At 40.0% G+C, this 14,588-nt stretch overlaps 1 protein-coding gene across 1 annotated transcript; it reads right to left on the reverse strand.

Moving 5' to 3' along the window:
• Positions 1–1,366: 1,366 nt before the first annotated feature.
• Positions 1,367–5,058, reverse strand: LOC125250680 (tripartite motif-containing protein 16-like protein). Its single transcript, XM_048163393.1, has 6 exons — positions 3,855–5,058; positions 3,558–3,653; positions 2,661–2,894; positions 2,393–2,552; positions 2,223–2,282; positions 1,367–2,119 (listed from the first exon to the last, which is right to left on the reverse strand). The coding sequence occupies exons 1-6, from the start codon at positions 4,443–4,445 to the stop codon at positions 1,581–1,583; spliced, it is 1,680 nt and encodes a 559-aa protein (XP_048019350.1). The 5' UTR covers positions 4,446–5,058; the 3' UTR covers positions 1,367–1,580.
• Positions 5,059–14,588: the final 9,530 nt, after the last annotated feature.

Raw genomic sequence — 14,588 nt, forward strand, 5'->3', positions numbered from 1 at the left:
ATCTACTTTGTTCTTGGATGGAATTGATCTTTTGGACAAGAAATGTACCAATAGACATGTACGCCAGATCATTCAATTAAAAAAAAAAAAAATTCTCCAAGAGGAAAGTTCTATTGGAGATCTTTGGTAGAAGATATAGATTGGAAAAATGCATGGCTTTAATACTGCATATCCAATAAAGCTAAAGAAATATATTTCAAAATTTGACATAAAATATATCCTGTCAACTCTAATATTTCTAAATACCTGGACATTGACAGCTCATGTGCTTTTTGTAAACTAGCAATGGAGACATCTGCACACCTGTTTTATGATTGCCCTGTCCAAGCAGTTTTGGTCCGACCTTGGCTCCTATATATATAATTCTGCCAATGTTACTCATTCTTTCAGTCTAAAATACATTATTTTTTATTATATTGATGACAAAATAGACCCCTAGAGTACATTGTTAATTTCTTTATTTTATATGGCAAATTCTTTTTTCATAAACAAAAGTTTGCAAATAATATTCCATCCTCCCCATTTCAAAACTGAATTAATATCACTTCTCAAATCTCTTCATTATGTAAATAACAAAAAATCCCTAAGATTTATAAAATATTATGAAGAAATGTTTAAAGAAAATACATGTATTTAAAAGCTTTCCCTATATATCAATGTATGTGTTATTGTACCAGTAATGATAGTGTATGTATTCTTGTGTCTTGTCATCTTTTGTTTTTCATTGTTTTTTGTATAACCCTTGTTTTTTTATATGTATTTGTAAATCAAAATGATATATTATTATGTAGCAAACTCGTATATCCTCTATGACAAGCATTGTATACACAAATAAAAACACGATAATTGTCTAATAACTTACAATTCACCCCAAAAATGGGTCTCTAAAACGAGTCTTTATCTGAATGACAATTAAAAATGGCATGAGGCTATTATATTGATAATTCATTTTTATTAACAACAGGCTACTCAAATGTAATGATTTCATGTTACAGTTTATGTGTGATTATTAATACTTTTCCAGTATAATTGTATTCGATATTGTACAAGTTTTTTGCATTATTTTTATTATTTGCATTTCTTCATTCAAACGTTTTACTTTTTACTACCTATCTTTAGTCATTTGCCATTATCTCTTTAGTAAAATTGTTGTAAAACGATATTTAAAAGATAGCCTAAACTTTCTCTGCTTCTTTTTACTGAAGTAAAATCTGAGTTGTTTCATTGTAAATCACACTCCATGTTTTCACTCACGTTTACTATTTAAACAGAATGAACAGCAACATCTTTGACTGCAAGGTTGTTAATTCATAACTATAATGTCATGAAGTTTAAATAAGTAGGCCAAATAAATGACATGAGGGCCTTTGGTTTTCTAATTGTTTTATTTACAGCATACAGTGACAGTATGAATATTATTTGTCCCCTTGGTTACAAGTAAGATTATTCATTGTCGTTATTCTTTCACACTTACATTACAGCATCTATTGGATTAATAAGATATATACTTATATTTTTATTAATAATATCACATGCTGTAGTAGACTGTAGTAGACTATATGACTGTATGAATGTATCATCTATTTAGTAATATCACACAGTTTCACTGATCCATAAACTCTAAACCCAGGATAGAGAGGCTGAGTGAATGTGGTGTGGACTCTGTGAATGAGGGTCATTGTGTCAGAGACGCTGTAGAAGGACAGAGTTCCTGCACTGTGATCCACATACACTCCTATTCTACAGGAGCTGGAGACTGCTAAAGGGAGTTCAGTCTCTGTATAATTGTGACAGAATGAGTATTTGCAGTAACTGGAGGGAAAGCAATACAAACTCCAAGACTTATCATTATATCCAAATGCACATTCATCTCCCTGACCCTTCCTGCTGATGCTCTTATATGACACTGATATACACACTCCTCTCCCACTCCACTCAACCTCCCAGTAACAGCGTCCACACACTCTCCCTCTACACAACACCTGAGGACGACCATCAAATCTGTCTGGATGATCAGGATACAGCTGGTCTGTGTTAGTTTCAGTAATCATTCTGTTCTCCTCGGACAAACATAGGTATTTATGCACTGTGTTTGCATCCAGGGTGAACCGATGGGAATCTGAAAAAGATAAAACACATATTTTGTCTCTAAATCAGGAAATTATTGACATCAGATGGCAAGATTTTCACCCACTTGTGTGTATGTGTGTTGTCATACTTACATTGTAGAAACTCCTCCCTTGTCTTGGGTTCAGGGGTGGATACAAACTCTAGGTATGTTACTATGAAAACCAACAGACACATTTAATGTATTAAAGAAATGTTATATTTTATATTTTTCTGGCATGATACGTCTTTCTGAAAGTAAAAAAAAAACAATCCAGTATATTACCCATATAAGATATCTTTTCTATCTCCTCTCTGCAGAACTGCTCCAGTTTCTCTCTCAGATGAGACACAGATTTACCAACATCATCAAAAGAGAGACAAGAACTGACAGTGATGCTGGATGAGTCTGTAGATCCAGGAGGAACAGAGAGAGACTGGAAACTCTACACAGATACAAAAACACAAAAAACACCAGCTAAACAGAAACATTTGATGGAAACACAATCTCTTTCCTTCCTAAAGACCACTGTCCTGTTTGTCAGATCTGTTACCTGGAGGAAATGGATGTGATGGTCTATGTGTGAAAACTGCTCCAGTTCAGCATCTCTCCTCCTCAGGTCATCAATCTCCTGCTCCAGTCGCTCCAGTATTTCTTCAGTTCGACTCACTGCAGCCTTTTCCTGATCTCTGATCAGCTGTGTCACCTCAGAGCGGCTTCTCTCAATGGAGTGGATCAGCTCAGTAAAGATCCTCTCACTGTCCTCCACTGCTGCCTGTGCAGAGCGCTGTTAGGACACACAGAGAGAGACGCATTAGAATCAGCTCTTACTGGTCCCTCACACAGCCTGTTCCCCACAGTGGGCTTCAGAGGGTCTGGAAAGAGCTCCAGCACTGGCTCCTCACTCACTGCCCTATTGAAAAAACCAGCACATGCTGGTTAGGTATGTTTTGAAGCATGGCAGCTGGTTTGAGCTGGTTTAAGCTGGTCCTTAGCTGGTCATGAGCTGGTTTATGCTGGTCAAGTGCTGGTCTTGTGCTGGTCCTAAGCAACCAGCTCCAGCTCAGGACCAGCTTAAACCAGCTCATGACCAACTAAGTGTAACAGAGGCCAGCTAGTAGTTGCTGTGCGAGTAAACCTCACTCCTCTGATCTCAAGACATGCTCTAGCGACTGACGCTAGAGGTTGCAGCCTTTAGCCTCCTTGTTAGAGCGTCCGACCCCCACGCCGGAGACCCGGATTCAAGGCCCGTGCGGAGCGGGGCGAGTAGGACCTGGGTAGAGGGGTTACATAAGGACCAGCACAAACCAGCTCAAACCAGCTGCCATGCTTCAAAGCATACCTAACCAGCATAAGCTGTTTTTTTCAACAGGGTGACTGAAGAAGAGTCCTAACTGAGTCTGAAACAGCTCTTCAGCAGCCAGCAGTTGTTCTTCTGCTTAAAACTCACCTTGTGAGACTCCACAGCCTCTCTCAGCTCCTCAAGCTCCTTTTGTCTCTCTTGGATTCTCTGGCGAAATTTTCTCTGGATTTCCTCTAAATGTCTCTGTTGAGAAAGTTTACTGTTATGTGTGTCCTATATGTGGATCCATAATCTTAACCTTTAACATGTATTTTCATAAACACTCATCTCATGTAATCAATAAATGTCAGTATATTTGTTCACAAATGTATTATTTTTGAGAGAATTGAGAGGTTGAGAGAATTCACATGCATTTGATATACCAGCATTTTCATCAGTTCATACCTGTTTCTCAGTCCTCTCTGCTGCAGCTGATACAGTGTCGTGGTTTCTGTGTTCATCCACCAAACAAAGCAAACAAATGCACTTTTTGTCACTACGGCAGTAAATCTCCAGTAGTTTCTCATGTTGAGGGCAGATCATCTCCTGAAGTCGTCCAGTGGCGTCCATTAGATTGTGTCTCTTACCTCTGAAGAAAGTCTCATGTTGTTCAAGGTGATTTTGACAGTAAGAGTTCAGACACACCAGACAGGACTTCATGGCTTTGTTTTTGTCCCCAGTACAGATGTCACACTCCACATCTCCAGATTCAGTGTAACATTGATCAGGACGAGCAGCTTGTAGTTTTGTCTGCTTGAGTTTCTCCACCACTTCAGCCAGCATGGTGTTTTTACCTAAAACAGGTCTTGGAGTGAAGGTCTGTCTGCACTGAGGACAGCTGTAGACTCTCTTCTGATCATCCTGATCCCAGCAGCCTGTAATACAGCTCATACAGTAACTGTGTCCACAGGGAATGGTCACTGGATCCTTCAGTAGATCCAGGCAGATTGAACAGCTGAACTGATCCTGAGCCAAAGAAACACTGGATTCTGCCATTTTTACTGCACAAACAGTGAACCACAGACAGTCGAGCCCTCAGAAACAGAAACAAACAGAAAGAGAGAAAAAACAAAACAAAACACAAAACCCATCACATGAATCCCACCGCCAGACTGAGCAGGAAGTAGTGATGAGTTTCACTTTTACTGAACTGAAGTGTAGGAGTGGCTAACAGAGGGAGAAAGAGAGGGAAAGCACCAAAGCAGGAGAAAGAGCTGTTAAAATGAAGGTTCCAGCTTTACATACATGTCTGTTACACACATATAAAATTATTGTGTTAATGTTTATGTGTTAATTGTTGATCTCTCATGTATTGTTGCAATCTAACGCTCTGCTGCCCTCTACTGACCACTAATACTAATGTTGAATATCAAAATATTCCTATCACAGTCCCTACAAATGAGTCTACTGTAAATCATAATCAGAAATAATTGTAGAATAGTTTGTTGCTTTTATAACTGATGAATGATTGTCATGTGATTACTTCGTTAAATAATGTCCATGATAAACTTGAAATTATTGTCTCATCACATTACATTCTCAATTAAAAAGTGTTTACAAAATTAAGGATATTAGAGTGAACAAGTGAGAGTTATGGAAGAAGAATGGAACAGCAGTGACAAAAACTTACATTTAAATGTAAATAAAACAAGTCAAGTCAAGTCAAATTTATTTATATAGCGCTTTTACAATTGGTAATTGTTTCAAAGCAGCTTTACATATTAGAAGCACAGAAAAAAGGGAAGTGGTTAAAAATGAGCTGTACAAACAAGCGTGGTAATATGTAACATATACAAGATGGTGCTACATTAAGCCAATGTCGGCTGACTCCCAGGGGTGGAAAAAAACCCCTAGGAGAAAAACCCAGCGTGCTAACACTGGGAAAAAAGTCCTAGGAGGGAAAAAACCCCTTGGAAGATATATATAATATATGTAAATGGATATGGAGATCAAAATCTGAATTATACATTTTTATTATAGAGATTAAAAATAGATTATATATAAATATATGTAAGCGGATACGGGGATTAAAAATCTGAATTATAGATGCAGCCAGAACTGGATCTGTAGGCCCATTGTCTCCTGGGCTACGTTGTAGTCAGGTCCAGACACAGGTTCTCCATCTGATCTGGATACGGCCTGGATCCAGCACCCGGAAAACCTCAGGATAAGCAGAGAGACAGATATTAGCGTAGATGCCATTCTTATTCTGATGTACAGGTATATCTAGTGTTATAGGAAATGTTCTCGGTTCCGGCCGACCTAATTATTGCAGCGTAACAATCCTTTAACGGATTTGAAAAATGTAAATGTATTGATAATGTGTTATGTGTATGCAAGAGCAAAGAGATGTGTTTTTAGTCTAGATTTAAACTGACAGAGTGTGTCTGCTTCCCGAACAATGCTAGGAAGATTGTTCCAGAGTTTAGGTGCTAAACAGGAAAAGGATCTGCCGCCTTCAGTTGATTTTGATATTCTGGGTATTATCAACTGGCCTGAATTCTGAGATCGCAATAGACGTGAAGGACTATAATGCATTAAGAGCTCACTTAGGTACTGGGGAGCTAAACCATTTAGAGCTTTATAAGTAAGTAGCAAGATTTTAAAATCTATACGATGTTTAATAGGGAGCCAATGTAATGTTGACAGAACTGGGCTAATATGGTCATACTTTCTGGTTCTAGTAAGAACTCTAGCTGCCGCATTTTGGACCAACTGTAGTCTGTTTAAAAGCCGAGCAGAACAACCACCCAGTAGAGCGTTACAATAATCTAGTCTTGAGGTCATGAATGCATGAACCAACTGTTCCGCATTTGTCATTGAGAGCATATGTCGTAATTTAGATATATTTTTTAGATGGAAGAAGGCGGTTTTACAGATACTAGAAACATGACTTTCAAATGAAAGATTGGTATCGAAGAGCACACCCAGGTTCCTAACTGAGGACGAAGATTTAATGGAGCACCCGTCAAGTGTTAGAGAGTATTCAAGGTTTTTTCGTGAGGAAGTTTTTGGTCCAAAGATTAGGATATCAGTTTTTTCTGAATTTAATAATAAGAAATTTCTTGTCATCCAGTTTTTAATGTCAGCTATGCATTCTGTTAGTTTTGTGAATTTGTAGGTTTCGTCAGGGCGCGAGGAAATATAGAGCTGAGTATCGTCAGCGTAGCAGTGAAAACTAACACCATGCTTCCTAATTATCTCTCCTAAGGGCAGCATGTACAGAGTGAAAAGCAACGGTCCTAGTACTGAGCCTTGTGGTACTCCATATTGAACCTGTGATCGATACGACATCTCTTCATTAACTACTACAGACTGATAACGGTCAAGATAAGTATGATTTGAACCATGCCAAAGCAATTCCACTAATGCCAATATAGTTTTCAAGTCTTTTTAAAAGAATGTTGTGATCAATAGTGTCAAAAGCAGCACTGAGATCTAATAACACTAATAGAGAAATACAGCCACGATCGGATGATAGGAGTAGATCGTTTGTAACTCTAACGAGAGCAGTCTCAGTACTATGGTATGGTCTAAATCCTGACTGGAAATCCTCACAGATTCCATTTCTTTCTAAAAAGGAGCACAGTTGTGTTGAAACTGCCTTTTCTAGTATCTTTGACAGAAAAGGTAGATTCGAGATTGGCCTGTAATTTACAAAATCTCTCGGATCTAGTTGAGGTTTTTTAATAAGAGGTTTAATAATAGCCTGCTTAAAGGTTTTTGGCACGTATCCTAGTGTTAAAGATGAATTAATTATATCAAGAAGTGGACCTACGACCTCTGGAAGCATTTCTTTCAGTAGTTTAGTCGGCATTGGGTCTAACATACATGTCGTTGATTTTGATGATTTGATAAGTTTAGATAATTCTTCCTCTCCTATAGCGGCGAATGATTCTAGTTTTACCTCAGGGACACTACAGTGCACTGTCTGAAGCGAAACTGTAGACGGTTGCATGTTTTTAATTTTCTCTCTAATATTATCAATCTTGCAAGTAAAGAAGTTCATAAAGTCATTACTGCTGTGCTCTATGGAAACGTCAGCAGTTGAATCTCTGTTTCTAGTTAATTTAGCCACTGTGTCAAATAAATACCTAGGATTATGTTTGTTTTCTATTAAGAGATTTGAAAAATAAGTAGATCTAGCATTTCTTATAGCCGTTCTGTACTCAATCATTTTTTCTTTCCACGAAAGGCGAAAAACTTCTAGTTTTGTTTTCTTCCAACTACGTTCAGCTTTTCTAACAGCTCGTTTTAGAGCCCGAGTGTGCTCATCATACCACGGCGTTGGATTAGTTTCCTTAATCTTCTTTAGACGTAAAGGAGCGACTGCATCTAATGTGCTGGAAAAGAGAGAGCCAATAGTTTCTGTTGCAGCATCGAGTTCTTCTAAGTTGTCAGGTATACTAAGGCAATGAAACTGCTCGGGGAGATTATTTATAAAGCAATCTTTAGTGGTAGACGTGATGGTTCTACAATATTTATGGCTGGGTGGTGGTTTTGTAGCCTTGGCTAATTGTATTATACACAAGACTAAATAATGATCTGATATATCATCGCTCTGCTGTAGAATTTCAACAGCATCAATATCAATTCCATGCGACAGTATTAGATCTAGGGTATGATTACGACAATGAGTGGGTCCTGACACGTGTTGTCTAACTCCAATAGAGTTTAAAATGTCTGCAAATGCCAATCCAAATGCGTCTTTATTATTATCTACATGGATATTAAAATCACCAACAACAAGGACTTTATCCGCAGCCAGTACTAACTCTGATATAAAATCAGCAAATTCTTTGATAAAGTCATTATGGTGCCCTGGTGGCCTGTATACAGTAGCCAGCACAAATGTCAACTTACATAATGTTACATAAAGCACCATCACTTCAAAGGAATTATATTTGAAATTCTTTTGAATGATTCTGAATATATTACTATAAATTACAGCAACACCTCCCCCTTTGCCTTTCTGTCGAGGATTGTGTTGATAATCATAACCTTGAGGACTAGATTCATTTAAAGAAATGTAATCGTCTGGTTTTAGCCAGGTTTCTGTCAAACACAGCAAGTCTAGTTTATTGTCTGTGATAATTTCATTTACAATAAGTGCTTTTGAAGAAATAGATCTAATATTCAGTAACCCAAGCTTTATCATTTGTTTATCTGATTTATCTGTGATTTTCATTTTTTGAACATCAATTAAATTTTTACCCTTAAAAGGTTTCGGAAGTTTTTTGTATTTACTAGTTCGAGGTACAGACACAGTCTCTATGTGATAATATCTAGGTGAAAGAGTTTCTATGTGCTGTGAATTATTTGAGTTCTGTGACGTGAGGCGGCTAGCAGACGGTCGGTTTAGCCAGTTTGTCTGCGTCCTGATCTGGGCCCTGGTTTGTCATGTTTCAGCTCTAAGACTATTTGCCAAATTTCTAGATAGAAGAGCAGCACCATCCCGGGAGGGATGAATACCATCTCTTTTCAACAGATCAGGTCTGCCCCAAAAGCTTTTCCAATTGTCTATGAAACCTATATTATTCTGCGGACACCACTTAGACAGCCAGCCATTGAGTGATGATAACCTGCTAACTATCTCATCACTCCGACGAACAGGAAGAGGGCCAGAACAAATTACTTCTGCTGACATTGAATTTGCGAGTTCACACACCTCTTTAATGTTAATTTTAGTGATCTCCGACTGGCGAAGTCGAACATCATTTGTGCCGACGTGGATAATGATTTTAGAATATTTACGTTTAGCATTAGCCAGCACTTTTAAATTTGCTTTGATGTCAGGTGCTCTGGCCCCCGGCAAACATGTGACTATGGTGGCTGGTGTCTCTATTTTCACGTTCCGTGTAATAGAATCGCCAATAACTAGGGCACTTTCAACAGGATTCTCAGTGGGTGCGTCACTGAGTGGGGAGAACCTGTTTGATGTTCTAATCGGAACGGAAGAGTGGTGTTTGTTCTTGCCATTATGCCGCCTCACAGTCACCCAGTTAGCCTGCTGCGTGGCTTCTACAACCGGAACCGAATGTGCAGTGTTTACTAGGCTAGTCGCATCCAAAGCAGTATCTAAGGCCCTTTCATTCTCACTATCCTCAATTAAAGTTTGGATGCGTGTCTCTAATTCTGAGATTCTCTCTGTCAGCCTAACAATATCCCTGCATTTATCACATGTGTAAGGCTCACTGCTGGCAGAAAGAGCTAAGCTGTACATGTTGCATTTAATACACATGATAATCGTCGGACATGACTGACCGTGTGTTTGATGAACGCCGTCCGAAAAACTGCAACGCACACAGGACTCGCTGGCTGGATGTCTCGGTCGCTTGCCGGTGCCTGGGGCAAGGGTGATGTGCGGGACGCTGTACCTCGCGGTGGATCGATGAATGCCGGGCAGCAACGTCTCCACAGCTTCCCGATCTGGCGAGGACAGATCAGAATAACATACATCTGATAAATCCGCCATTAAATCGACAAGGAAGGTTGGTTTAGAGGAAAAAAGAAAGTAGACGGTAGCTAGCAGGCTATGGCTAACACTAGGTGATTACGCTGGTGGATTGCTAGTAATAAATCGTTACGTTTAGTAATACTATGCAATAGGTTAAGTAATCTAGTGAAAAATAAGAAAGTTATATTATGTGAATAGGAATAAAGAGAAGGATTTAGGATAAACTCCACGAAGCTCCGAGCGTAGGTCAGACAGCAGGCAGGCAGCAGCGTTGAGCAGCGTTGAACCGACTAAAACAACTAAAAACTATGAACATCTAGCGTGTTTAGGATAAAGTATCTTCATGTAAAACAGGGAACATGGGAAGTGTCTAACCATTGTGCTCTTAAGCTCTTAATGGCAGGCCAATAGATCAGGACTGACCCTGTCTGTGATTGGTCTGTAAATCACTGAGGTTAAAATAAATGACTGCTTCATGGCTTACTGTAAACCTGTTGAGGCAAAGTGAGAAGATCCAGAGGTGCAGTGACAGAAGAATATGTGACTGAACTGTAACCATTATTTCTGGAAAACATCATACATGTTTGTATCTTTATTAAAAAGTGTCTCTAAAGTGTCACTGTTTAATCCCTATTAGATAGATACTGACCACTGCAGACCGGGAACACCCCGCAAGAGCTGCAGTTTTGAAAAAGCTTTGACCAAGTAGTCTAGCCATCACAATTTGGCCCTTGTCAAACTCACTCAAATCCTTACGCTTGCCTATTTTTCCTGCTTCTAACAGATCAACTTTGAGGACAAATTGTTCACTTGCTGCCTAATATATCCCACCCACTAACAGGTGCCGTGATGAGTGTTAGAAGCAAGAAAAATGGGCAAGCATAAGGATTTGAGCGGGTTTGACAAGGGCCAAATTATGATGGCTAGACGACTGGGTTAGAGCATCTCCAAAACTGCAGCTCTTGTGGGGTGTTCCTGGTCTGCAGTGGTCAGTATCTATCAAAAGTGGTCCAAGGAAGGAACAGCGGTGAACTGGCGACAGGATCATGGGCAGCCAAGGCTCATTGATGCACATGGGGATCAAAGGCTGGTCCGTGTGGTCCGATACAACAGACGAGCAACCGTAGCTCAAATTGCAAATAGTTAATTCTAGTTCTGATAGAAAGGTGTCAGAATCAGTGCATCGCAGTTTGTTGCGTATGGGGCTGCATAGCCGCAGACCAGTCAGGGTGCCCATGCTGACCCCTGTCCACTGCCAAAAGCGTCACCAGTGGGCACGTGAGTATCAGAACTGGACCACAGAGCAATGGAAGAATCCTTGGGTCCTGCCATCCATGTGGATGTTACTTTGACACGTACCACCTACCTAAGCTTTGTTGCAGACTATGTACACCCTTTCATGGAAACGGTATTTCCTGGTGGCTGTGGCCTCTTTCAGCAGGATAATGCACCCTGTCACAAAGCAGAAATTGTTCAGGAATGGTTTGAGGTGCACAACAACGAGTTTGAGGTGTTGACTTGGCCTCCAAATTCCCCAGATCTCAATTCAATCGAGCATCTGTGGGATGTGCTGAACAAATAAGTCCAATCCGTGGAGGCCCCACCTCGCAACTGACAGTACTTAAAGGATCTGCTGCTAACATCTTGTGCCAGACACCACAGCACACCTTCAGGGGTCTAGAGGAGTCCATGCCTCGATGGGTCAGGGCGGTTTTGGCAGGAAAAGGGGGACCAACACAATATTTGAAAGGTGGTCTGATCGGTGTATATATATATATATATATATATATATATATATATATATATATATATACACACTGATCAGGTGGCAACCTGTGAAGCCACTGTGTTGAGTTATTGAGTTATTTTGAGATGCACAAGAAAGCTAGCAAACAGTTTGCTGAAGACAAGCAGACTAAGGACATGGATTACTGGAACCATGTCCTGTGGTCTGATGAGACCAAGACTTGTTTGGTTCAGATGGTGTCAAGCGTGTGTGGCAGCAACCAGGTGAGGAGTACAAAGACAAGTGTGTGTTGCCTACAGCCAAGCATGGTTGTGGGAGTGTCATGGTCTGGGGCTGCATGAGTGCTGCCAGCACTGGGGAGCTACAGTTCATTGAGGGAACCATGAATGAGCAGAGCATGATCCCCTCCCTTCAGAGAATGGGCTGCAGCACAGTATTACAACATGATAACAACCACAAACACACCTCCAAGACAATCACTGCCTTGCTAAAGAAGCTGAGGGTAAAGGTGATGGACTGGTCAAGCATGTCTCCAGACCTAAAGCCTATTGAGCATCTGTGGGGCATCCTCAAATGGAAGGTGGAGGAGCGCAAGGTCTCTAACATCCACCAGCTCCGTGATGTCGTCATGGAGGAGTGGAAGAGGACAACCTGTGAAGCTCTGGTGAACTCCATGCCCAAGAGGGTTAAGGCAGTGCTGGAAAAAAAATGGTGGCCGCACAAAATATTGACACTTTGGGCCCAATTTGGACATTTTCACTTTTGTGGCCAGCGGTTTAGACATTAATGGCTGTGTGTCGAGTTATTTTGAGGGGACAGCAAATTTACTCTGTTATACAAGCTGTGCACACACTACTTTACATTGTAGCAAAGTGTCATTGGAAAGATATAAAAAAATATTTACAAAAATGTGAGGGGCGTACTCACTTCTATATTTTTCTTATATATATATATATATATATATATATATATATATATATATATATATATATATATACAGTATATACACACACACACATATATATATACAGTGGGTACGGAAAGTATTCAGACCCCCTTAAATTTTTCACTCTTTGTTATATTGCAGCCATTTGCTAAAATCATGCAAGTTCTTTTTTTTTTCTCATTAATGTACACACAGCACCCCATATTGACAGAAAAACACAGAATTGTTGACATTTTTGCAGATTTATTAAAAAAGAAAAACTGAAATATCACATGGTCCTAAGTATTCAGACCCTTTGCTGTGACACTCATATATTTAACTCAGGTGCTGTCCATTTCTTCTGATCATCCTTGAGATGGTTCTACACCTTCATTTGAGTCCAGCTGTGTTTGATTATACTGATTGGACTTGATTAGGAAAGCCACACACCTGTCTATACAAGACCTTACAGCTCACAGTGCATGTCAGAGCAAATGAGAATCATGAGGTCAAAGGAACTGCCTGAAGAGCTCAGAGACAGAATTGTGGCAAGGCACAGATCTGGCCAAGGTTACAAAAAAATTCTGCTGCATTTAAGGTTCCTAAGAGCACAGTGGCCTCCATAAACCTTAAATGGAAGACGTTTGGGATGACCAGAACCCTTCCTAGAGCTGGCCGTCCGGCCAAACTGAGCTATCGGGGGAGAAGAGCCTAGGTGAGAGAGGTAAAGAAGAACCCAAAGATCACTGTGGCTAAGCTCCACAGATGCAGTCGGGAGATGGGAGAAAGTTGTAGAAAGTCAACCATCACTGCAGCCCTCCACCAGTCGGGGCTTTATGGCAGAGTGGCCCGACGGAAGCCTCTTCTCAGTGCAAGACACATGAAAGCCCGCATGGAGCTTGCCAAGATGGTGAGAAATAAGATTCTCTGGTCTGATGAGACCAAGATAGAACTTTTTGGCCTTAATTCTAAGCGGTATGTGTGGAGAAAACCAGGCACTGCTCATCACCTGTCCAATACAGTCCCAACAGTGAAGCATGGTGGTGGCAGCATCATGCTGTGGGGGGTTTTCAGCTGCAGGGACAGGACGACTGGTTGCAATCGAGGGAAAGATGAATGCGGCCAAGTACAGGGATATCCTGGACGAAAACCTTCTCCAGAGTGCTCAGGACCTCAGACTGGGCCGAAGGTTTACCTTCCAACAAGACAATGACCCTAAGCACACAGCTAAAATAATGAAGGAGTGGCTTCACAACAACTCCGTGACTGTTCTTGAATGGCCCAGCCAGAGCCCTGACTTAAACCCAATTGAGCATCTCTGGAGAGACCTAAAAATAGCTGTCCACCAACGTTTACCATCCAACCTGACAGAACTGGAGAGGATCTGCAAGGAGGAATGGCAGAGGATCCCCAAATCCAGGTGTGAAAAACTTGTTGCATCTTTCCCAAAAAGACTCATGGCTGTATTAGATCAAAAGGGTGCTTCTACTAAATACTGAGCAAAGGGTCTGAATACTTAGGACCATGTGATATTTCAGTTTTTCTTTTTTAATAAATCTGCAAAAATGTCAACAATTCTGTGTTTTTCTGTCAATATGGGGTGCTGTGTGTACATTAATGAGGAAAAAAAATGAACTTACATGATTTTAGCAAATGGCTGCAATATAACAAACAGTGAAAAATTTAATGGGGTCTGAATACTTTCCGTACCCACTGTATATATGTTTGTGTGTGTGTATATACTGTATATATATATATATATATATATATATATATATATATATATATATATAGAAAAATATAGAAGTGAGTACGCCCCTCACATTTTTGTAAATATTTTTTTATATCTTTCCAATGACACTTTGCTACAATGTAAAGTAGTGTGTGCACAGCTTGTATAACAGTGTAAATTTGCTGTCCCCTCAAAATAACTCGACACACAGCCATTAATGTCTGTGTATATACATACATACATACACATATTAAAGAATGATTGAAAGAAATACAACA

Source organism: Megalobrama amblycephala, linkage group LG17 (assembly GCF_018812025.1).
Source record: "Megalobrama amblycephala isolate DHTTF-2021 linkage group LG17, ASM1881202v1, whole genome shotgun sequence".
NCBI lineage: Eukaryota > Metazoa > Chordata > Actinopteri > Cypriniformes > Xenocyprididae > Megalobrama > Megalobrama amblycephala.